At 36.7% G+C, this 19,731-nt stretch overlaps 3 protein-coding genes across 4 annotated transcripts; all 3 read right to left on the reverse strand.

Moving 5' to 3' along the window:
• Positions 1 to 116: 116 nt before the first annotated feature.
• Positions 117 to 4,218, reverse strand: LOC116030610 (syntaxin-132-like). The gene is made up of 13 exons (XM_031272913.1): positions 4,019 to 4,218; positions 3,328 to 3,438; positions 3,140 to 3,196; positions 2,556 to 2,604; positions 1,979 to 2,067; positions 1,819 to 1,892; positions 1,576 to 1,618; positions 1,432 to 1,492; positions 1,296 to 1,321; positions 1,135 to 1,212; positions 959 to 1,039; positions 649 to 714; positions 117 to 377 (listed from the first exon to the last, which is right to left on the reverse strand). Exons 1-13 carry the CDS (start codon positions 4,034 to 4,036, stop codon positions 204 to 206), a joined length of 927 nt encoding a protein of 308 aa, XP_031128773.1. The 5' UTR covers positions 4,037 to 4,218; the 3' UTR covers positions 117 to 203.
• Positions 4,219 to 5,620: 1,402 nt separating this feature from the next.
• LOC116030649 (protein QUIRKY) lies at positions 5,621 to 9,034 on the reverse strand. The gene is made up of 2 exons (XM_031272959.1): positions 8,471 to 9,034; positions 5,621 to 8,320 (listed from the first exon to the last, which is right to left on the reverse strand). The coding sequence occupies exons 1-2, from the start codon at positions 8,958 to 8,960 to the stop codon at positions 5,781 to 5,783; spliced, it is 3,030 nt and encodes a 1,009-aa protein (XP_031128819.1). The 5' UTR covers positions 8,961 to 9,034; the 3' UTR covers positions 5,621 to 5,780.
• A 4,963-nt stretch (positions 9,035 to 13,997) lies between these two features.
• Positions 13,998 to 18,072, reverse strand: LOC116030101 (binding partner of ACD11 1). 2 transcript variants are annotated; one of them, XM_031272228.1, is made up of 8 exons: positions 17,940 to 18,072; positions 17,705 to 17,814; positions 17,553 to 17,628; positions 16,521 to 16,592; positions 16,372 to 16,437; positions 15,612 to 15,955; positions 15,082 to 15,205; positions 13,998 to 14,308 (listed from the first exon to the last, which is right to left on the reverse strand). In XM_031272228.1, exons 1-8 carry the CDS (start codon positions 17,943 to 17,945, stop codon positions 14,288 to 14,290), a joined length of 819 nt encoding a protein of 272 aa, XP_031128088.1. In that variant the 5' UTR covers positions 17,946 to 18,072; the 3' UTR covers positions 13,998 to 14,287. The 2 variants fall into 2 exon arrangements, with proteins under 2 accessions (XP_031128088.1, XP_031128087.1); XM_031272227.1 differs by having other exon boundaries at positions 15,612 to 15,958.
• Positions 18,073 to 19,731: the final 1,659 nt, after the last annotated feature.

Below are 19,731 nucleotides of genomic sequence, written 5' to 3' on the forward strand. Positions count from 1 at the left end.
TGAAAAACTAATTTCCTTAAATCTCGACTCTCAATTAATCTCCAGTTGATCAGCTTTCTCAAAGGATTGTTGCATACACAAATGTTAGAGAATCGAAGGCAGGTGAAGGTATGAGATAACACAAAATCAATGAGAATAATTGATAATAAACAAAATTGCATCTAACATTTGTGTTTAATTTATAGGTATGAGTGAAAGAATAGCTAAGCGCCATGTTTGGTGGTCCATGGCTTCAGTACACAAACTACGATGATTGCAACAACTAAAAGGAGGATAATCACGGCCATGCACATCCATTTCCGGTTTTTTCTTTGTAATGTCTTTGCCCTTTGAAGTGCAGTGTTCCCTGATTGTACATGGTCAACTGCGGCAGACACCTGAAATTGGGGCAACAGCAGGTGAATTTTCATATCTTTACCGAAAAATACTATATGTATTCTCATCCTTTACTTTCAACTTTTACTTTCACACTCAAAATTCTTGATTTCGATACTTGTAATGGACCCACATGAAATAGTTTATCAGTGTCCGTCACATCATGAAGTAAAATTGAGGGAATAAGAATTGAAAATACGTGTAATAGAACAGCAATCTCACAAGAAATGGCAAGAGTTGCTTAAGGAGAACAAGTTGCCAACTTGCCATTACCTGGGATTCTATGTCATTAAGCATGTCCCCTTGAACATCAACCAACACCGCCATGTCTAAGAATACCTGCAAAGCTTATTTTATCATTTCATTTATAGATTCTGTATAATCTGCTCTCTACATGTTTTAGCTTTTTTCAGACAATAGTTAATAAATCACCTATACTTGATTATTGATTGCAAATAATCTGTGAGCTTAAAGTATGATCATAATCAATAATGAGAAGTTTTATCAATAGGCTAAAAGCTCTAAAGACCAAAGTGATCATTCTAACGGTGCTACTTCCGCATTTTAGACATGAAAATGATACCTGGTGTAAATCTAGAAGCTTCATTTCTATTTCTCTTACTGCATCATGGCGTTCTTGAATTTCTGCAAGGGTGTCCATTACCTGCAAAAACAGAATGAGAATAACTATTATTCAATTAAAAAGGAAATGCAGAGAACAGAAATATAATGGAAAATATTGGCAGCTGAAGAGCATACCTGTCCTCGCCCTTGTTCCCTAATAGCTTTCTGGAATATTTGTTCACTATCCCCAGTCTCTATCAACCTGTCAATTGTCTGAATAGAAGATAGATGGCAATTTCATAATATCTTCAAAGAGATTTTAATCCATTGAAAATTCACATGAACAACTAGCTCACCTCTTCATCAACTCGATTTCCCGTAACTGTTAAGCAGTAAAAGGTTAGAGAGACAGTGGTCATTACTATTGGTTATAATTTATAATAACATGAAAAAAAAACATGGCTGATATTAGAGTGAATAAATTTTCAAAACCTGTGAATACACGCCTCTCTACAACCTCACGATATTCTTGATGGATGGTTTCCCTTAGAGTCTGAAACATTAATCAACTACAACTAAGAAAAACAAAAGAATCCAGGAAAGCCCTTTTCTAATTCACCATGAAAGTTGAAGTACCTGAAATGCTGCCATCTTATCTTTGAATTTCTTTTTCACAGCACTGCAATAAATATATGTGTGTATATATATATAGTGAGAGCAATGGTTGGTTACATAGGACAATACTATAATCCACAGTACTTAAGTATTAACAACATTTCGCAGTCCACCCAAACTCCCATTAACATACAATTCAAAACTATTGAACCAAAAATCACTGCTAACCATTGGGAAAAAGATGAAAGGAATAAAACAACATACACTGTTGTTGCAGATCTTGATCTATCAACTGCTGATCCTTTGCCACATCCAGGTTTATTTCTGTTGGCTAAATTCTGAAAAAAAAAATTTTAATGAAAATATAGGAAATTACAAGGAATGTAAAGAAGGTTGATGTCTGTATTCTGTTATTTTTACTCACCTCTTTGTCAAACTCCTCAATTTTTGATTTTATGAACTGAGCAATTTTTCCAACTTCTTCAACATCTTTCTCCATTCGCTGCTTAATTTCTGTAGATTATGCTATTATGACTCACAAATTATTACAATAAAACGATTAAAAGTTCATTAACTATCACAATGAATATGGACTTTTCAATAATTTTCATTGCAAAGAAACAAATCTAATCCATAGTCCCCTACTGTTATTTCACTTGTTTCTTATTTTATGCAAAGAATTTTTAAATTGACAGACTCCAAAAGTTTACTAGTTTAATTGTATTAAAAGAGTCCCTGCAAATGGGTGCTAGGCATTTATAGGAAGCTATCTGTTAGGACAATGATTTAAACCAAAATCAGAACTGGGAATACCATTCGCTGTAGTACTTGGTTTTTGAAAAATGAAGGTCTGAATCTATTCCATTCCCTATAATGATCCATGAACAAAGAGCTTTTAATTTACAGTTTATGTGCTGAGAGAAAAATGTTTAAGCTAATTCTGGCATAACTCAACAGATACAGACATGAAATTCAATAAGAAGTACAAGAAGTTTGAGTACCTTTCATAGCAGAAGCCTTTGTCACAGTCTTTGATTCCTCATGGGCATCCTGTAAGAGCATTATGGAAAGATTGAGAAGAATCGACCTTTTGGCATTGATTTCAAAAAAAAAAAACCTTTTGGCATTTTATAGTTGTGTGCAAGCATTATGGAGAGAGCGAAGAATCCTTTCTTGCTTCGAGTATCTAAGTAATAGAATGTTTATTTACACCGTTTTATTTTCTTTTATAATTAATTCATCCACATCATTATGTTGATTGTATGCCAACTGACACATGAATTTTAAAATTCAGAAGCAATCCAGTTTTTGCACCAAATATATAGTTCACAACAGGGTATAGCAAGCTATTTTAAAACTTAACCCGCACAAACCAACAAGCCTCAACATGCAGAGCCTAGATCCAAAGTTGAACATTGATTTTTTATTTTTTTTAAATTATAAATCCCCTTTCCCCCACTTCCCTTCCTCCCATCCCCTAAAAGGTAAATTTAAGGAATAGGTAATGTCTATGCTCCAAGGAGGCCAAGGATGAAATGGCACGTAAACTTCACAAACAGTAATTAGTATAGAGGGCAAAAAATACCTGAAGTTTTCTGAGAAGTTTGTTCAACTTCTCATGTTGTTCCTCAATTTCTTCAACCTTTGCAAAGTAAAAGAGGGAAAAATGTAAGAACAGAAGAGCTAAACCTCCATAATGCAGGAAAATGATGGAAAAATGTATGAAACAAGGGGAAAACATTGACAATATCAATAACAAGAATTTGAAAGTACCCGATCAAAAAATTTATCCAGGCCAAGTTCTCCTGAATTGGTTGGTCTATGGATTGCAATTTCGATTTCTCCATTTCCAGATCTTGGATCCCTGGGGATCTCAAACGAACTCTAGAAAAAGAAATTAAGAGGAACATTTGGGAGGGAGTGATAACACCCAAAAGATAGCCTTTTAAGGCAATATATATGCTAATAAATAAAAGATAGCAGCAAAGTATCATGAGATCTTGTGGCAGTATACTGCCACATAAATTGATAAAGTCCTATTGTGGCTCCTTGGGTTCATCTTAAGCTATGATTCCTAGTACACTCAAATTAACTACATAAATTTCAAAACACACAACTCTCACTGCATATTTAAAGAAAGAAATTTAGATAGCCAGCTCAACAACAAGCGGTAACAGAGAAGCCATGATCACAAGCTAAACATACGTTTTTCATGAATAGAATGCCAATGATCAACACAACTATTAATTACACATACATTTACACGCTTTAACCAAGGAGAACTAGGGTGAATTTTACTAGCATCGTTCAAATGGCGAGACAACGGCGCATAATGAGATTAATGAAACGGCAAGAGAATGAATTTCGTTCCTTGGTGTTTCGTGATCATTAGTCATTCTCAGCAGCCAAAAAGCTACTGCAGTTGTTGATGCAATTCATGTAACGGAAAATTTCAGAAACGTACCGTTAAAAGATCGTTCATGTTGGGGAAAGGATGAGAAATGTCCTTCACCTCGACGTCGCGCTATCCCCAGCCACGTCTCCTCGTTGAGCTTTTAGGTTTCCGATTTCGCAGAGAGAGAGAGAGAGGATGTGATTTTGGCGTAGTGAGAGAGAGCGCGCGAAGGCAGGTTTCGATTCAATCTTCTCTGACTTGTTTCTGTCTGTTTCAACTTCCTTTTTCTCTGTCTTCAGTAATCAACAATTACTCTGTGAATCTGTGATTATATGTAAGTATGTAACACCGGGCATTTCTCTTTGTTTATCCACTATTAATTAATTTGTCTCCCAACATTTTAGGATTTTTGGAAATTTTTTGTAATAAATTTTGACAAACTTCATGTATCCAACTTGCACATTTAATGCTATGAGAAAAGCTAGGTTCATCAACTTAACACAAATATACATTGTTTTTGGCGCTAATGGTTAAGTGAAGTTAATTCAAGTTTTTAAGTCTATCCCAAATTATTGTTCACACTCAAAAAAACTGGAGACATAACCCATAATATGTTAATTTTAAGAAGGTTATATAATTTTGTGTAGGTTTAAAAATTTAGATATTTTTGTGCAAAGTATTAGTTATTCTACCGTTTTGTAAGAACTATTTTATTTTTTTTTCCAAAAAAAAAGGTGGTTGAAAGTTCCTTCTTTTCAACTTTAATTTTTAAGTTGAGAAGGAGGAACACAACAAAGCAATTTCCTAATTTGAAATTTTTTATTTTTATTAAATATTAATTATTAACAGAAAAAATTAAGTTGAGAAGGAGGAACACAACAAAGCAATTTCCTAATTTGAAATTTTTTATTTTTATTAAATATTAATTATTAACAGAAAAAAATTGTAGTGATGAAATTTTGTGAAAAATATTTATTTAATTATTTTTAGTGCGATTAAATTTTATAATTGTAAATGTATCATTAGTACAAATATATTGTAAAATTGACACGACATTAATATTACCATATGAGCAAATGTATTACATAGAGCTGAGGAATGAGGACATATCATCATCGACCACGGAGACTATCAAAGTCTATTTCATTAAGAAATCAACTTCTATGTTGTTGACCTCTATGAGCTTTTCGCCGCACAGCTGAGGGTGGCAAGCACATGATTGTTGTAATCAGTTGAACTTCGTCATCCAACAATGGTCAAGTATCCTCATAACACATTGTGTAATATTGTAATGAGAAACTTGTGGCATAAAAGGGTATGTGACATTGCATCTATAATGGCATGCGGCAATGACGTGTGCACAAGGCAAACCATCTATAGCCCAATGACCACAACTATATGTCCGGCTACTCAAATTTAGCTGAACATAACATAGCTGGTCCAAAGAAGTGGAAGTTGATTCAATTGCAACTTTGTATATCCCTCTATGATCGTTATACTGACCAATAGTTGCATTGTAATTGTATTGTTCTCGGGCGGGCATATACTTATGAATATTGGTTGCCAAACGTAATTTAGTTTGTTGCATTAACTCAACAACGAAACGCATGTCTAATTTGAGTCAGGTCAATTATGAGTAACTGATCAGATCACATAAATACATAAATACACTTGTAAAAATCATTCTAAAGTCTATAATAATCAAAGTGAAATTTTATTGTCACAAATTTTGGAAATAGTAACCTTAGCTACATACTGAGCTTAAACAAAGTATTAATAGCTCATAATATATTTAAATTAAAGGTTCAGATAACGCAGGAGTTACGTTGTTCTACAACATTCGATCAGCGAGGGAAGGCAAGCGCCTGAAGAAATTCAAGGCAGGCGAAGGCATTCTGTCCCTAAACAGAGGATGGCGCAGGTAATAGAACCCAAACGCCATGGCTATCATCTTCGACGGCACCAAATACAAGATAAATGCCACCACGAAGCAGAGAGCGATGAAGATCCCGGTGGCGCGAGGGTCGCGCCAGGTCACCAACGCCTGCACGCGCTCCCCCTGCGTGGCGAGATCACCCAGCAGGGTTTGCACTCGCGCGCCGAGCATGCGCAGCTTATCGTACCTGGCGCGCACCATGTCGTTGGGCCTGGTGCACGGCACGGCGTCGAACTCCTCGTCCAGCTCATCGCGATCAATGGACTCCGCCAGTGAGATTTTGGTGTCGAAGTGGTTGAGTTTGTCCTTGGATCGGAACCGGTAGTTCCACGCGCCGATCATGAAGACGTAGAATGCGAAGGTGGGGATGATGAGATCGGGGAACCACACCAGCAGGACCAGCAAGGCGTGCACGAGAATCGTGGCCGTTGGGTTTCTCCAGGCGCGCGTGTCGTCCGCCCATTTCACCACATCTATAACCGCCGCGATAACATTGATGATCCTAAACCAATTCGCACGCACCTTACGCATGCTGAACGAGTGTGAGTCCGCGTCGAGCATGTAGGACACGACCTCGCGCCTTAGCGGCGGCTCGGACCGGGATAGATGCGTGGTGAGCAATTTCACGGCCGCCGTCCTTAACGACTCCTGTTGGACCGCGCCGAGCGGCCGAATGTGGTGCATAACCGGCAGCATTGGTTGCGCGTATACGTGCAGGAAATCGAGTGTAGGAGTGGAACGAACAAACCTCACAGCCAATTCAATTTCCCCCATTTTCTTCAATCCAGCCGGAGATAGCAATATTAGTGAGAATGTGTTTCTGTAAACTTTCCCGGTGGCCAAAGTAGAAATTCGAATCCGCACTTTCCCCATTCGAACATCTTTGGAATTCTCAGGATCGATAACCTCCCAACTATCAAACACTCCGATTGTGACTACAGTGGAGGGATCATATACTCTCCAAGTGTATTGCTCATTCCATCTAGGGCACAAATTATCAGAGATCGTACGAGTGCGAACCCACTTGCTGCCGTACTTGGCCACCGCATATGCATCGGTACAGCCCTTGCCTCTCATTGTTTTCATCGGCAGAAGATTTTTGCATCCAATGATTCCCAGCTCGACGGTACCTACCGGCGGTTTCCAGAGTTGCCTGGCGGTCGGACGATAATCGCTGCACACGTGCGCTGCCTCCTCGATCACGTGATATCCGCCGTCGAAACATAGTCTCAGGTGGACTCTACCTTTGTAAACTCTCTTTTCTTCGTTCTGATCTTCGAAAGTGAACCATCTGGAAATCACCTGGCGATCGTCGACGCGACGCTCGATGGAGGAGAGCGGTATGCTGGCGACGCTGAGCACGGCTTGCTCTTTCGGCGGTAGATGCTCTATTAGGTAAAACAGGAGGTAATGCTCGGTGAACGGCTCCGCCGCAACGAACACCAAATCTTCGTTCCACGACGGCGAGCCGGTGGCGGAACTGGCGGGCTTAGTCTTTTGGACTTGGAATCCCAGTTGGGCTTTGATTTGGAAAGATGATTCTTTTGACGGTGCGGTTAATGCAAAGATGTCTTGGGCTTCTATCACGGATGATCTCAGGTACCACAGTTTAGGCGACTGGTACACCTTTGATCGGGAGGTGGGGTTACCTGCAGTGTCCGTTTTCCACGCGTCAGGAAACGATTCGTCAGCCTGAGTTCCGACCCACGTGGCGAGCATAAGATCACCCTTGTGGGCCCCTCCGCCTTCCAGCCTGTACCATTGTGGGGCCAGTGGACAGTCTGGCGGATCTCTCACAGGAATCTCGCTGACTTCGAAACAAATCCCGCCCAAGAAGTTATGCCCGGCCACGTCGGATTTAGGATCTAGTGACTTGGAGCTCAAAGGGTCCCACACAGATATCTCTAAAAGGGAGGAAGAATCCGGTGCGTCCCTGCCGAAAGCAAACGTCTGGTCCCACTCGAAAAGTTGGGTTTTCCGAGCGGGTCTGGAGATGACGTGGCTGCCGGAGACGACGATCTTCACCACTGGCCTTCCGGCGGTCGGAAGAGACCTCGCTTTCACGACTTGGACAAAGAGGTAATGCATTTTCTCCACGAGGTCGAACGAGGACCGTTCCATTGCGGATCTATCGGATGCATCGGACACAAAGCTGCTAACTGACGGAGTCCGGCTGAGCGGCTTAGGGCCGACGAGGCCGCCGCTGATTTTGACTTCCGGCATAGATGCCGTCGCTACGGACGCCTTCATCTCAACCGATCCATCATCCGGTTGTACCAGCTGTTCCGGTGAAGGATCCACCGGATCCTTACTTTCTTCTTCGGCAGGCAGATTTTCCGGTACCGGCGGAGGCGGTGGCGGAACTGGCGGTCCTTCTTTAGCTTCACCTTCCGGTGTTCCCTCAGCCTTTGCAGGAGGCGGTTCAGCTACCTCACCTGAGTTCAACATATAATATATAAATACAAATGTATTAAGATGGATCACATGTTTCAATTTGACCGTAATAATCAGCATCATGCTGTTTGTACAATCCAGTTATCAGATTAGACTTTTAGTTGGGATGGAACACATGCTCCAATTATTACCTGAGGGTTTCGCTTCTGCTGTTGGTGGTGGTTCCGTCTCAGCAGGCTTCTTTTCCTCCGGTGGAGGCGGCGGCGGAGGAACGGTTTCATCGACAAAATAAATCTTCAACCCAATGTCACCCTGAATCCAGCTTAACAAGTACTTTCTCTCCAAAGGATAATATATCAACGCCTCTTCGCCTTTCTTCACAAACTGAGTAGCGTTGAGCTTGACCCTCCCCAGAAAGTTATTCCTGGTGGTGGGGCCAACGTTCTTATCATGGTAGACATCCAGCTCGAGCATGTCGCCGAAAATGTCGGAATGTTTGCTGAGGTTGAACTCGAGCGTCTCGTTCCACTGAGGGTTGAGATCGCGAAGGACGGTTCGGGTCTTCTTTCTCTGGCCGTAGAAGTCGATAACGACGTAAGGGCTGGAGGCGCCATGGCCGTCTTTGGGTACCAAGTTCCGGGCTTCTATAACCTCTACTATCAGCTTCCTTTCTGTGCCCATCTCTAATCACATTACTTACTTTGAGAGAGAGAGAATGAAATTAAAGGTGGTGGAGGAAGGAGGGAAAGAGAAGCCATGGGGGAATAAGAAAGGGTGTTAACTTCATGCGCAAGCAGACCTAACCGCGTCAGGACTAAATTCTTCCTTTAGTTACTTTTTTTTTTTTTTAAATAATACTCGTAATAAATATTTGCATAACAAGTACTCCGTATCTTTGAAAGACATTTAAGGTTAGTCATTTCAGGAACATAAAATCTCCACAATACTCGGCCACTTTAATTCATTAAATAATATAATTTAGAGTTAATTTCGGATTTAGTTACCTTCCTCATGGATAGTTATATTACTAATGGAGTGGAGTACTGAGTCATGAGCATTCCCAAGTACTAGAGACTTGCAGCCTATACAAAAGATTGGTGGGATCCCAGACCCATGCGTGTACGCAAGTGTAGGCGTCCTTCAAGCATCCAGCACAAAGTGTAGACTAGGAGCCGAGTAGTCTAGGAAGCGGAAGTCAGGATCTTCGCCGAGGAACCATGTTAAAACCTAGTCGTCACTCACCCTTTGGTAAAAGGAGATGTCCCCAGAGATTTCCTCTAGATATTAGGCAAGATTTTTCTTTTCGTCATTAGGTAAGAAATCTAATAGTTTATGAAACATTCTTTCAGATCAAATTTATTCACTATTTCCTTCCTTTCTCAAAGCATATAGACCTTGTATAAATACCTCATGGTACACACCGAAAGAGGGGAGCTATTGATTCTCTCACAATAATACTGTCACTTTACCATCTTAATCTCTTTTAAACTTGTTTTATGGTTGTGTTGGTCCGCCGATTGACTACCCTGTAACCGTGAAACCAACACTTACTGTAATCCACTCTTTAATTTTAGCTGTGAACGATTAACATTGAGGGTGAAATTAGTAGTTTGATGGTGAATACTTTCAAAAGGGTCAAATAGACCCATGTACTAATACTGATTGTTCATCTAGCACCATGAACTAAAATATGGTCCATTTAAGTCATTATACTCCTAATTATTTTTCATCTAGCATTTTTAGCCTATTTCTAACAAGTAACCCATCTAATTTGTTGACATGAAAAAATAAAATAATAAAAAATGATGACATGTTATTTATATGAATGTTTTGGATGATTTTACCCTATTTCGTTAATAAAGAAAATGATTTATTGCAATGAAATAGGGTAGAAATCAAAGTTGTTATATAATGTTTTAATTACAGTGTATGTATAGTGGGATATGCAAAGTTGTTCAGCAATGAAATTCCATGAAAATTGATATATTAAAATTAAATATAATAACTTAAGATATTATATTGGGTAAAGTTTATTACTTTTTAAAATATAATTTAATTTTCATATATCAATTTTCATGGAATCTCATTGTCGAACGACACTGAATACCCCGCTATACATACACAATACACTGTAGTTGAAACTTTATATAGCAACTTTGATTTCTGCCCTATTTCATTCCAATAAATCATCCAAAAATACAATATCTTAAGTTATTCAATTATCCAAAAATCCAAAAATATTAATTTATTTTTAAAATAAAATAAAATTTACCCAATACTCTTAAGTTATTATAAAAATAATTTAATTTTCATATATCGATTTCCATGAAATCTCATTGTCGAACAATAGTGAATACCCCGCTATACATACACTCATGTAGTTAAAACTTTATATAAAAATTTTGATTTCTAACCTAGTTCATTGCACGAAATTATTTTTTTCATTAATGAAATATGGTAGAAATCATCCAAAACATCCATATAAATAACATGTCATCATTTTTTGATAATGAGTGTAGCTCTAGGAACATAAGGAGATAAATCAGTCTAAATTATGCATAATTAATCATCTTAAATAAAAAAAATTAAAATTCAAACTGGTGATTTTATAATCACAAATTTGTATCTTTAACTAATTTGCTTAAAGTTACACACCCGTAAGTAAGTTTTGATATGAGGATATGATGAAACAAAGTTTGAATGGATGAATCAGAATTGTTAGCTTTTGACAAAGATTACAATCTTTTCTGTCATATAACCGACCATGCATCCTCTTTTTCTTCAGATTGGAGATTTGTTTGACAAATCATTTGTGTTCTCACATTTATTTATGTATAATCATATGTTTTTTTTTGGAATATTTTTTTTACCATAATCATATTTCCGTAAATTAAGATCGAGATAAGTTATTGTCAAATTTTATTGAAAAGGATTTTTTAATCATGACTACTCCAGTCACAAAGTGGAAACTTAAAATATTAGGTCGGTTGGTTGCTTTCTATTTTCTTTGTTTTGAGGTGTCCCTATACTATACCCCACGATTTCCCTTTATTCATGGTGTCTACTGTAATGCTGTGATTGGACTGTTTACAATTAAAACTTTTAAGGAAAAAAAAAAACTAATATGTATATATGGTGATTACCTATCAATGCTCTTCGAGTTAATAATTTTGTTTGATTGAGATAATTACAGGTTGTAAACTTTTTGGAGAGTTAAAATATATTTTGAGATTTACCTTTCTGTCAAAACTAATCATTATATAGTAGGAATAGATGAGATTCTCAGAATTGGAGTATAATCATCTTTTGACCATCAAGAAGAAGTAAATCAACTTAAGTTATCTATGTTGATTGACTCAAATAAAAAAGATTATTTGACAGTTTTCCCTAAGATCAAATTCATAATTTTGTGATTACCAAATTAACAATATATTTACCTTGATTGGGTTACCTTGAAGTGCAGTCCGAGATGATATATGAGAGTGAGGTGCAGAATACAGAAGCTACAAAGCTGCAGGGCTCTGAATGAATTGGATAAATAATGATGAAAAATGAGAGGATTAGATAGTTTTCGAATCTTTAAAAACAAATATATGTCTAAAGTTGTGTAGATTCTTTTCTAGCTGAAGAGTGCATGTGGAGGAGTATATGATAGACAAGTCAAAATGTGGATGCATCTAAATTAGTGAAAATTACAGGGCATCTGGAAATGCTGCTATTCTCTATACAGCTATATATACACCATTTTCTTTTCCCACAAAAGACGACAGTAACTTAGCGATCCATTAAATGATAGGATCAGTGTCTGATGTCCACTGCAGTAAATGTAACTCTCACACTAATTGTCAAGGACTGAATCTTGTGTACTATAAAGTTATTCTTTTTGTTCTCCAAGCAAAGCAACAAATTAAAATGCTCATCTTTGGGAGGAAGAAAGCACTAACAAGTTTTAAAGAAGAAACATTTACTAAAGATATCTCCAGCCAGCAAAAAAGCAAGAGATTAGTGATGGGGATTTTCACTTTCCACATGGAAGTTGATGACATACTTACTCACCTTTTACTTTTCCATGTCTTCCCATTTGCCTGCCTTCTTTTTAACTACTTCGCGACAAGTTTTTCATTGAAAAAAGATTCAATTGGATATCAATCAATCTTAAGTTTTTCATTGAAAACGTACTGATTCAATTGGATATCAGTCTTATCTATGTCGTCTCTGTACAAGTTTTTAAGTTCCACACTTGTGTAAGATCGAAATATGTTGAATTTTGGATAGTTGTTTGTTAGTCATTATAGAAACTATAATATTTCTTATAAAAAATTTAATATTAATTTAAAATAAAAAAATAAATTATTACTTATAAGAAATATTGTAATATTTATATGTGAAATTGTGATATTATTTTGGGTAAGATTATTGTTACTAATTATAAATATTGTAATACTTATAACTGAAATTGTAGTACTTACAAAGTATAATTCTAATGTAAATATTGTAATATTTATACGTAAAATGTTTTTTTGAAAACAATTTATATGTAAAATGTTACTTACTAAAGAAATTGTAATACTTATATTATATGTGAAACTGTCATACTATTTAGGGTAAAATTGATTTATTTTTTTTTTGTTGAAAGGAAAATTTCATTAAACTTCAACCATCAAATGTTCAAGAAGGAATAGTAGAAAACCTAATAGAGGGACCAGATTGAGAGCTTGCTGCCCTAGCCAACTTGTTCACTAATCGACGGATAAACTGAACAGATACAAATTCAAAGTGTCATTTAAGAGCACGACACTCCCCTATGACAGACCCCGCATAAGAAAAGTCTGACAAATCTTTATTGAAAAGCTTACAAACCATATAATAGTCCGAAAAAAAGTGCTACATTCTTTCAACCTTTCTCTATCATCCACGAGAGTGCTTCCTTACCCGCGGTAGCTTCCGCTAAATGAGGATCGTCCAAACACCGGTTTGGGTCATTTTTTGCTGCCAAGAATTCTCCATTTCCAGCCTGCACGATAACCCCAAAGAAAGCTTGATCCATTTTCGGGATAACAAATGCATCCACATGCACAATCACTGCTTGTTCCATTTCTGCTTGCACATTCCCACGAAGATCTAGATGATCCAGTAGCGTAGACGAGAGAGATGGAAGGCAGCCATTCGCTTACAAGGTTCACTGCCATCACTCTCACTCCCTCTAGCTGCCACGGCTTTTGATTCCAGACCATCTCATACCTATATTTCCAAATACTCCAACAGAGAGCAACATAATCCCAGCTAGCCACCCTTCAATCCTGGCTTTTGAGCTTTACTTAAAAAATTATATTACCAGTAAGATGGAATGATATTCCTTTTTTAATTAGAGAATGAAATTTTTAATTGAATGAATAATCAAATCATATACTTGTTTTTTGAAAAATTATCAAACAAACACTAACTATGATTTTGATTTTCATTTAATATGTAAACCTATGAACCAAACACACCCTAAAATTGAACTAAGACCAAATGTTATGACGCGGTTTGAACTAAGACCAAATGTTATGACGCGGAGGCAACCGCGTGCCCTCAGACTAATGGTCAAACTTCAATAAATGTCTGAATTCTTTCCTTCGTGCATTGCTGGGCAACTTATGCTATGCAATGGATTTCACGGATGACGTGTACTTGGGAGGGGGGGGGGGGGGTGAAGGTTTATGGTGGACCGTAGAATAATTGATGACAGAAAGTATTCATATTCTGCGTCACAATAAAATGACAGATTACACTTGTAGAATTACACGATCTGTAAAGCAGTTCCATAGATCAATAATCTCAAACACCAACTTAGGTGGAAAAAAAAAAATGAAAAGAATCATACACACTGCAAAATCAATTGAATATGGCTAATGGTTCGTGACATCAGCAATGACAAAACATGTATCCAATACGTCTTGACCACGGAGGAATCCAGACTGTTGCCAACTTAGCAATGTTGATGTTGATGTTGATGTAATTCAAGTCTATACAACCAGAGGAGAATCCTATATTCATGCCAATATTTATTTATAAAAAAAAAAAGCCATTAAGACATTTACATTTAGAGAGTTAAATCAATAACTAATGAGAAAAAAATATGGGAAAGGAAAGGGAAAAGAAATGTTATCTTGATGTAAAATTCTTCAAAATGCAGATTAGATCACCAAAGTGCCAGCTAATCAACCAATATCTTATGTTAAAAAAGCCAAAAGGTGCTAGTTTGGTCCCCCTTACATGGTGCATATGAGAATAAACGGTCGAGAAAAATAGAGATTAATGAGATTCATTTAGTGGTGACTGGTGAGTCACTCACTGTGACTGGCTAACTGCCATGTGGTCAGATGGAACTTCAAACCCATAACTGTCAGATGGAACTTCAAACCCATAACTGTCATTATCTATGTCCAGATCATGTGAAGTTATATAACGAACACTTTCTCCTATCCTTAAGGTGTAGTTAAATTAGTATTTAAAGGAGCTGACTCAGCTGAGACCAGAAACAGTCTAAATTAGATATGAGATTGCATATAGTTTTCCTTTCCCTACACCCTGAAAGATATGAAAGACTTTATAAGGGTAAAACTAACATATTCTGCTTTATTTTTATTCAAAATTCCCCACTTTATCAAGATAGATATTTTGGTGTTTGGAAAACATTGGTTTAAGCTTTCCCACCTCCAAGCCCTTTAATTTGTTTTGTAATGTCAAAGCAATTTCATAATGGTAAATGATTTAAGTAATCATTTCATTTGATTAGAAGGGGAAAGGGAATACAAACCTTTGCTGTCATATTTGAGAATGCCAAGTTCCATTTTTCTCTTGTTTTTGTACTAGCAGCCTGCCCAGCTTTTGCCACCCTAGTAAAAGCACCGTTCAGCCAAGCAGCTCCAGCGGTTACATACCTGGTCAGTTCCATTAAGTAATTTTAGTGATGCAGTTTGCAAAAAGATGTGGTGGAGTGAAAATGTGTAAATAACAGAGAAAGGTATAATTGATGATAGGATCTAAAAGGAATTCACATATGACTCTAATAGTTAATAAGGAAAAAAAAAACTCTAGGAATCTAGGATGGACAGTGACATGAAAGGAACTATACCTATTCACTATTCTAGCCTAGCAAATAAAACTTTATAAGTCCATGGTTTCAGGTTTCCGTCACAACAAGAGCAGCAAGGCATACATTAAAAGAAAATAGCATCAAAGTCTAAAATCATATTCTACAGGGAATTTGATCAAAAGTGTAGAGTAGAAATACTATCTAGAACATAGTGGAATAAAACTAAGAAAACTGGAGAAAATGTTCAAAACCTGCTTGATTTGACTGCTGATCCAGTGTCATTTATTTTACGTTCAGCAGCCATAAGTGCAGCCATTGTTTTATCAGAAACTTGAAGCCTTTGATCCACAGATTTAACTTTCTGGTTTACCGCAGAAATTCCTACTGTCAGTTTCTCAGAGAGCCCAACTTTTTGGTCAAAGGAACTGACTTTAGCAGATGCAGTGGCTGTCAACCGATGCTTCTCATCAAATGCCCTGGCTTTATTCATAGCATCTTGCCCAATAGCTGAACCTTTTGCTAGCACACTTGAGACAACATCTTGTGCTTTACTCACATATACTTTCCTCCCACTGCCTGGAGAAGTTTGTTTGTCCTGCTAGAAGAGACAAATAACTGATAAACCATGCTACCACAATCAGAAACTATAATAAGTTCATGATACCCTATGGAATCATAGAATAAGTTCAGCCTCTTAAACTTGTGGCATGGATGTATAAACTGTGTTGAAGAATCAATACTTGCCAACGAAAGCTCAAAAGACACACATAATAAAAATGCATAAGCTGATTGTATGCCTCAATCAAAAAGATGCTATGATTAACATTCAAGCTCTTTCCTTTATAGGTCTAATAACAGGTACTCTACAGGCAAGAGAATGGGTCAAAGTTAGTTGCACCAATTAAGAATGCATTTCTAAGTCTTTTCAAATAAAACGTCCAAGAATTGGTAATTGCCAAGTATATCTATTTGACAAATGACAATTATCTATAGGCTTGTAGATGTGGCTACCTCAGCAAATGGTGAGTAATCTTCCCCGGCGATGCTTGAAGCATTGTCAACGACTATCCTTACTTCCTGAGTGAATTGATGATGTCATGAGTTTCAGTGACAGACATTAAGTAGTAGTAGCAAATACAAAATCCAGTGTTTTGAGTTACCTGAATTTCAGGCTGTGGTACATAATTTTCAGCCAGACTTATGTTCACTATCTGGTCCACTATTGTTGCTCCCTACAAATGCACAATTCATGGAACTTTAATCTTGACAAGTGAACATATCAAAATATCTTCCAAATCAAATTGCTAGTATAAATTGCAAAGAACTCTTAGATTGCTTATTCCACAGTCCATCAAATTTGAAATCAATTTATGCTTCCATACTAATGTAACCCAAACTTTATCTTGCTTTCTTTCCTGATTGATCAATGTAAAATTTATCTTCATATTTAGGCCCCAGGGGAGCAGGTTAGGTAGTGTGCGTTACGACAACAGACACTAACTTCGGCAAATGGCCAAGAACTATTTCGCTTGGATGAATTGAAAAGAAAAGAGAGATTGGACTCTAAAAAGAGAGCACGCTGAAAGAAACAAAGAGCAATAAAAAGTAAACCATCTAAGCTTTACATGGCTCATGGCCTCATGCAGTGAAAGAAAATATGAATGCAGAACTCAAGAGAGGAGTTTAAATGAAAAAACCCATTTAATCCCAACGTAACAAAAATGTAATTGTAGACAAAATACTAAAATACAAGGAATTTCCAGGATCTGTAATTCTGTATATGTACAACATAGAATACCATTGATAACATTTTCTCACAAGGCCACAACCCACAAGGGAATTTTTTCATTTCATTTTTTTGCAGCTTTGAAGTGCTAAGAAGGTTATTTGAAAAACACTCCAACCTGCAACACTTTTAACAGATAAGCTAAAATATGCCCTGCCGAGACTGCTTTGAAAAGCTCCAGTCCGAGAAACATCTTATCTATGAATTAGAGAAGAATTAATAGATTTGTGCAGCTGAGGAAAACTGATACTCTAGTTGTATTTTCCAATGATATCTATAGCTTCATTCACTTTTGTGCATAAAAATGACCAATAGTTGCCAAGATGCGTAATATTACGATAATTTCATCTAAAATTAGTAGAAACAGCTAGTAAGCAGCATACAAAATGGAGGTAAATCAAATTACCGACAACAAAAGAGCAATTTCAAGAGCTTTCGTATCCTTAAAGGTAACATATGCCGTCCTGTATTGCTCTTGCTCCCTGCAAACAATAACCTCGACTATAATTCACGTTCAAATCTAGTTTCAAGGCTCAAAAGTAAGGCCGAAATACCGACCGTCGAATCTCAATGTGTTCAATTTCACCGGAAAAGGAGAAGAACTCTCGAACTTCCCTGTCGGTAGCTAGATCTGATAAATTCCCTACCCGTACTGTTCTTCTGTTCTCCTGAAAAGACAGCAAAACAAACAAACAAACAAACAAAATTAATAGAGAAATTTGGAGTTGATATTTCATGAATTATGAATCCATTGAAGAACAAAAGGAATCCAGTTACGAGACTGAAACCTCACCTGCATTGTCAATGGAACTTTCTCTCTCTTTCTAATTTCTATCTCTCACAGGTGTTATCAGCGAAGAAAGTGAAATGTTGAGAGCAGGAGAATGTATTTGACAGGACTCTGAGTAACGAACTCCTCTTTATAAAAGACCACCCTTTTTAGGTGAAATTGCAAATACTGCCCCTTTGCTAATCATTGAAGTTAAGTTTCCAACTTTGCCCATGTGATGATGTTTGCGTTGCCCGCTTTCACCTTAAATCCAGCCAACTTTCTACGTACAAAATACAAATGGTTAGGGAAGGAAATTAGATTATGGCCAGTTTCACCATTTAATAATATAATTAGCTTATCAATTAATTTTAGTTTATTTGATTACTATTAGCTGTTTGACTTTGTTAAATAATTAATATAGATGATTGATTAATTAGTTTTGTATAATAGCTTATTGTTTTAAAACGCTAAAATTCAAAAAGCCGTTCAAAGTAACTTTTTCAATTAATTTTGTGAGAAAGTTATTTTACATCTAATCAGCTATCAGCTATTAGCTAACAGTCAATTTACCAAACATCTTTTTACAACCAACTAATACTATCATGTTATGTACTGAATGCTTTTTTATTAGTAAAAAACTCATAACTTATTGTAACAAAACCGATGCCCCGTGGCATTGGTTTGGTGGGGATGGAAAGTCTCTAATAACATGTCGTGTTGATAATATGTTTAAACGAGTTTCATATCATATTGTGTCGACACAACCCGAAACCTGTTAATAAAACGTGTATATCGTGTCAATCCGTTTAGTTTGTTTACAAATCATGTTTGTGTTCGTGTTAGGAATTTCAACATGTTAACCTTAACGTATTGTGTTCATGTTTAGTCTTATCGTGTTCTTGTCATTATCGTGTCGATTCATTAAGGAACTCGTTTACACGAATTGCCAGATCTAAACTTTCTAGCGGAGGGTAAATGTAGGATTCTTACCATGAACATCGGGGATTTGAGTTTGTGCAACGTACAATCAACACTTGGGTTGAGATTAGGATACCAATTTGATTGGCTCAATAACTAAAAATACCAATCATCTCAAGCTCCAAATTAGACGTATGAAAGATCCAATCCGAGCTTATTAGCAAGTCAAGAAGTCAATGAGCAACTTGTTTAGTCATGTCACATCTAACGTAACTAGCACCACTTGCAATACTTGTCATAGTATAAGTAAGTTTTTAACCCAACATAAATAGTGATTTACACAAAGAAAAGTAGTACAGAACATGTAATGTAAAGCAATAAGCCAAAGAGAATTGGAGTTGTAGGTGGGGTCCATTGTGTGTTGTCCTAATATGCAAATCCAAGGATTGTAGATTGTTTGGCCATAAAGATAATATTGTGTTTAGTTCATAAATAGTAATTGAAGTAATCAATTAGATCCATAATGCGATGTTTAGAATGTGGATTAGAGTTATATCTCCAGGTCTATAGACTCTAATTGGAGATTTGGAGGCGTGATTCGTGAATATGCATATTGCATAATGCATGATGATAAATGGACTCTAGACAATTTGACGAATTTGTCCTTTAGAAAAAGTTATTCTTCGTATGTGTTTTTAGTGCACATACTGATACACAAATGTCTTATTTGATAAAATAGTTAGCTTATAGTCAATTTTGACTTGTTTGACTTGGTTAAACAACGAATATAAGTGTTTTAGTTAATTAACTTTTTGTAACAGTTTATTGTTTCAAAAGGCTAAAATTCAAAAAGATGCTCAGAGCAACTTTTTCTATTAGTTTTTTTTTTTTGTTT

Source organism: Ipomoea triloba, chromosome 9 (genome assembly GCF_003576645.1).
Source record: "Ipomoea triloba cultivar NCNSP0323 chromosome 9, ASM357664v1".
Taxonomy (NCBI): domain Eukaryota; kingdom Viridiplantae; phylum Streptophyta; class Magnoliopsida; order Solanales; family Convolvulaceae; genus Ipomoea; species Ipomoea triloba.

Coding starts and splice junctions, on each gene's coding strand:
- LOC116030649 (XM_031272959.1), bottom strand. CDS start 8,960: ATGGGCACAGAAAGGAAGCTGATAGTAGAGGTTATAGAAGCCCGGAAC. Junction 8,321..8,470: donor AGCAGAAGCGAAACCCTCAG/GTAATAATTGGA, acceptor TGTTGAACTCAG/GTGAGGTAGCTGAACCGCCT.
- LOC116030101 (XM_031272227.1), bottom strand. Junction 16,593..17,552: donor AAATTGCTCTTTTGTTGTCG/GTAATTTGATTT, acceptor GTGCATTTGTAG/GGAGCAACAATAGTGGACCA. Junction 14,309..15,081: donor TCTCAAATATGACAGCAAAG/GTTTGTATTCCC, acceptor GCATGAATATAG/GATTCTCCTCTGGTTGTATA.
- LOC116030610 (XM_031272913.1), bottom strand. Junction 3,197..3,327: donor TGGATAAATTTTTTGATCGG/GTACTTTCAAAT, acceptor TACTTTGCAAAG/GTTGAAGAAATTGAGGAACA. Junction 1,893..1,978: donor TTGAGGAGTTTGACAAAGAG/GTGAGTAAAAAT, acceptor TTTTTTTTTCAG/AATTTAGCCAACAGAAATAA.